The sequence below is a fragment of the Chaetura pelagica genome, unplaced genomic scaffold, assembly GCF_000747805.2.
Source record: "Chaetura pelagica isolate M959 unplaced genomic scaffold, ChaPel_1.0 scaffold120, whole genome shotgun sequence".
NCBI lineage: Eukaryota > Metazoa > Chordata > Aves > Apodiformes > Apodidae > Chaetura > Chaetura pelagica.
Window position 1 is genome coordinate 647,895 of NW_009951952.1, and position 3,509 is coordinate 651,403.

Here is a 3,509-nt window from a genome sequence, read left to right on the forward strand (position 1 = left end):
GAAAGATCTAAGAAGCCCAGATTGCTTGGTTTTGTTTTGCTGCTTTAATTCAAAAACTTGACTGTAGTCAACAGGCACCTGTACAGAGAAGATCTGTAATAGCAGACTGTTCTCTACCACACAAAAAGACATGAAAATAAAGTCTGAAATGCTGAGTCTAGAAACATCCAAAGGAAAGGCTGGACGTGGTTTGTCAGACAGGGAGAATAAGTCCGGTACTTGAGATCCCTAAATCTAAAAAAGCATCTGTTGGGGGGAAAAAAGGTCTGCTTGATTAGGAGTTCCTGAACTCACTCCTGTAATCTCCTCTAAGGAGCTTTGCATTAGGCATGAAATTAAGCTAGCACACATGATCATAATATCTTCCTGGAACCAGAAAACAGAAAAAGCTAGGATCTCTTAAAAGCTTCAATCTCCAAGCATTATTTCCTCCGTTCTCCGAAACCAAAGGCCGGAGAACATCAGTCTGGGCTGAATGACACAAAAGCATTCAGACTAGAGCAGATTCCTATCACCTATCCAAATTTTACTCACTCAAGTGCATAGCAGCAACAACTGGTCTAGCTAAGACAGACTCACCATTTATCTGCCAAAGACTGGTCTTCCGATTCCCCAAGCCACAGTTTCTCCTCTGACTGCTCTAGGTATTCTTCTGCCCACTTTGCAGGAGACACAGACAGTGGATCTGCACAGGACATGGGGAAGGATGGGGAGAAGAGCAAGATAAGCACATGATCACTGATTAACTTTGCCCTCTCCACTTTACACACGTACTAACATACAGAGAAAGCTTCTTCAAAGAAAGATTGTTCATGCATGTTTCTTCTACCTTAGTTTATTTTGATCTAAAAGTCAAGCATTAGGAGCAGACTGTGTATTAATAGAGATGCCACAATCCTTACCATTTGCTACTTTAATTTCACAACTTATTTGTCTGCTCCATGTGAGATAATATGTAGGTCAAGAAAACTAGCAATGCACCACAAGTCTCTGTCAAAAGCACAGCCTACAAAGCACTAGGTTTTCATCAGAACTTTCTCAAAGGCCTGTGTAAAAGTTTACTTATATTCCCAGGAGTATAAAGAACTAAGGTCAAAGAATGGGACTACTTGTTTCTCTATAGTGGCAAATCCTAGAGAACAGCATCTATTTAAACCTTACTCATCAGTTCCAAGTTAGGTCATGGATGGTAACAGGACCCCATTCCAGCTCTATCCACAATGCAGGATGGCTTTTCAAATAAACTACTGGCTCACTTGAAATGGAAAGCTTAACCTTCCAACGTGCAAAGTCCTTCCATGAAGCTGACAAAAAGTATTTGGACAAAGCACATTAAAAATTATTTACCTTTGTACCAAAGGCAAAGCTAGCCTTAAGAGAAGGAATTGCAGAATATATAACCAAGAAGCAGTACCAGACCAGAGCCAGGATTTACGTTAATTGAATCATAGTAATTTTTATAAAAGCAGTTAGAATAGCCTGCTTCTCCTAAGTTCTCCAAGCAACCTAAGCTAAAAAAAAACAAACAAAAAAACAAACACCAAAAAACCAACACACAGAAGACTCATTTTACCCAGTGTTCATGACACATTGTGAACAATCTAAGCCATCATAAAGGAGGGTTTTTTTACTCCCCATTAAAGCTGCTATGGCAAACATTGACTACTGGGCTCAAAGTTTCACTCCAGATTCACATTTCTTAACTCTCCACTATACACAGGCATCTGTCCCAGTAACATCTTGACAGTAATTCCAAATGGAACCCTTCACCTGTCACTTCTGCAATGAACTCCTGTGACCAGTCAGCCTCATTGTAATCCGAAGAGACATCACCAGCACTATCTGCTGCAGCCAAGAATTCTTGGGTCCAGTTTTCAGACAGTGCCAGGGCTGCCACACCTGGAGCTGCAAAAAGAAAAAGCAGAAGTGAGGACTGGAGGACTCAAAAGCATCATTTAAGCGTCTCAGGCTAGCCTTCATCATCTCTCATACTTCTTTGTTATAACAAAATCAGAGAAAGATTCCGCTTGGAAGGAGTCTCTGGGGGTTGACAGTGTTAACGCTAAAGACAGAGATTAGGTTACTTGGGGCATTCATCAGGTAACTTTTGAACCTGTCCACAGCTGACAATTCCCCAGCCTCCCTGGGCACCTGTTCCAGCACTGAACTAGGAAGAAATACTTCCTTACATCTAGTCCCCATTCCACAAGTTGTACCCATCGCCCCTTCTCTTGCTCTATATTGCTGCAAAGATCCTGGCCATGGCTGCTGAAGACAGCAAGTAGACACTCCACCCCCAATGCCCCTTAGACTCCTCTTCCCCAGGCTGAAAAAACCCAGTTCCCTCAACCTTGCCTCTTACACCATGTATTCCACTCCCTGAACACCTTGCTGATCCCCACTGGACCTGTTCCAGTACATCAGTGTACTGGGAAGCCTGAATCTGGAAACAATTCTCCAGACACAATCTCACAAGTGCTGAATAGACAGGAACCACCCTGCTAGGAGCTTAAACGTCACACAAAGACATTTTCCAGCTCTCCACCTGATCCTGCTCCCCTCACCTCGCTGAGGGGCCTGTCGGAAGCTTGACTGTTCAATCTCTTGCATCTCAGCCAACAGGTCATCCATCTTAAAGGTCTGGGGAGCACGGGACAGTAAAGCAGCATTTTGCTCTTGCAGGAACTCTCCAACCAGCTGCCAATGACAGAGATCAAATACAAACATAGCATAGAAGACAAACAGGTGGAGTATAAGAGAAACAAGCAGACACGCAAGAACCAGGAGTAAGGGGAAAAAACAGCAAATGGTGTTGATGAGAAAAGCAGTAAGGAGATGCATCGATCCATCCTCACCTCATCTTCAGTGGCCCCTCCCAATGGTTTGGATACCTACAGGGAATAGTGGGCAATTATACCAACAGCTTTGACCCCTGCCTCTCTCTGCACACACACACACACACACACACCACGACCCAATTAGTTTACATGTTCCTTGAGATTAGGCTGTCAGCACTTTCTTGCATTAGTTGCCTGCTTATGTGGAAGTTAAAGGAGTAGGAACAGCTTGAGTGACACCGTCTAAATCCCCTCCTCCCACCACGTCCTGGGCTAGGGCCTGTGACAGCAAGGCACACAGCTCACCACGGCCACCAACACCCTCCCAGCGCCCATAAACACAGCTCCCACAGACAAGTCCTTGTCCCACCGGGCTGCTGGACAAATCGGGTGACACCTCGGTGACCCTTGCCCCAGAAAATAAAAAAACCCAAGCGCCTCGACACCCACCTGCACCAGCAGCCCCACCGCACTACTCACCCCAGCACAGCCCTCCTCCGGCCCCACACCCCGCCCCAGCTCAGCAAGCCGACCTGCCGCAGAGCCTTGTCCTGGGTGAAGTGGCCGGCCAGCTTCATCAGCGGGTTGGAGCCCCCGCACTCCGGTTCCACCAGCTCCCGCATGGCCATAGCGCCGGGCGGGCTCCGCGCCCGGCCCCTCCGCACCTGCACC

The 3,509-nt window shown here is 46.3% G+C and overlaps 1 protein-coding gene across 2 annotated transcripts in view; it reads right to left on the minus strand.

The window, feature by feature from the left end:
* Positions 1-3,493, minus strand: part of PEX5 (peroxisomal biogenesis factor 5) — a 10,677-nt gene extending 7,184 nt beyond the window's left edge. For both annotated transcript variants that reach the window (XM_009998407.1, XM_009998399.1), the window contains exons 1-5: positions 3,326-3,493; positions 2,856-2,891; positions 2,565-2,697; positions 1,771-1,905; positions 580-685 (exon numbers count right to left, since the gene is read on the minus strand). In XM_009998407.1, coding sequence (XP_009996709.1) covers positions 580-685; positions 1,771-1,905; positions 2,565-2,697; positions 2,856-2,891; positions 3,326-3,466 — 551 coding nt within the window. In that variant the 5' untranslated portion in view covers positions 3,467-3,493. The remainder of the gene's footprint in view (positions 1-579; positions 686-1,770; positions 1,906-2,564; positions 2,698-2,855; positions 2,892-3,325) is intronic.
* Between the last annotated feature and the right edge of the window lie 16 nt (positions 3,494-3,509).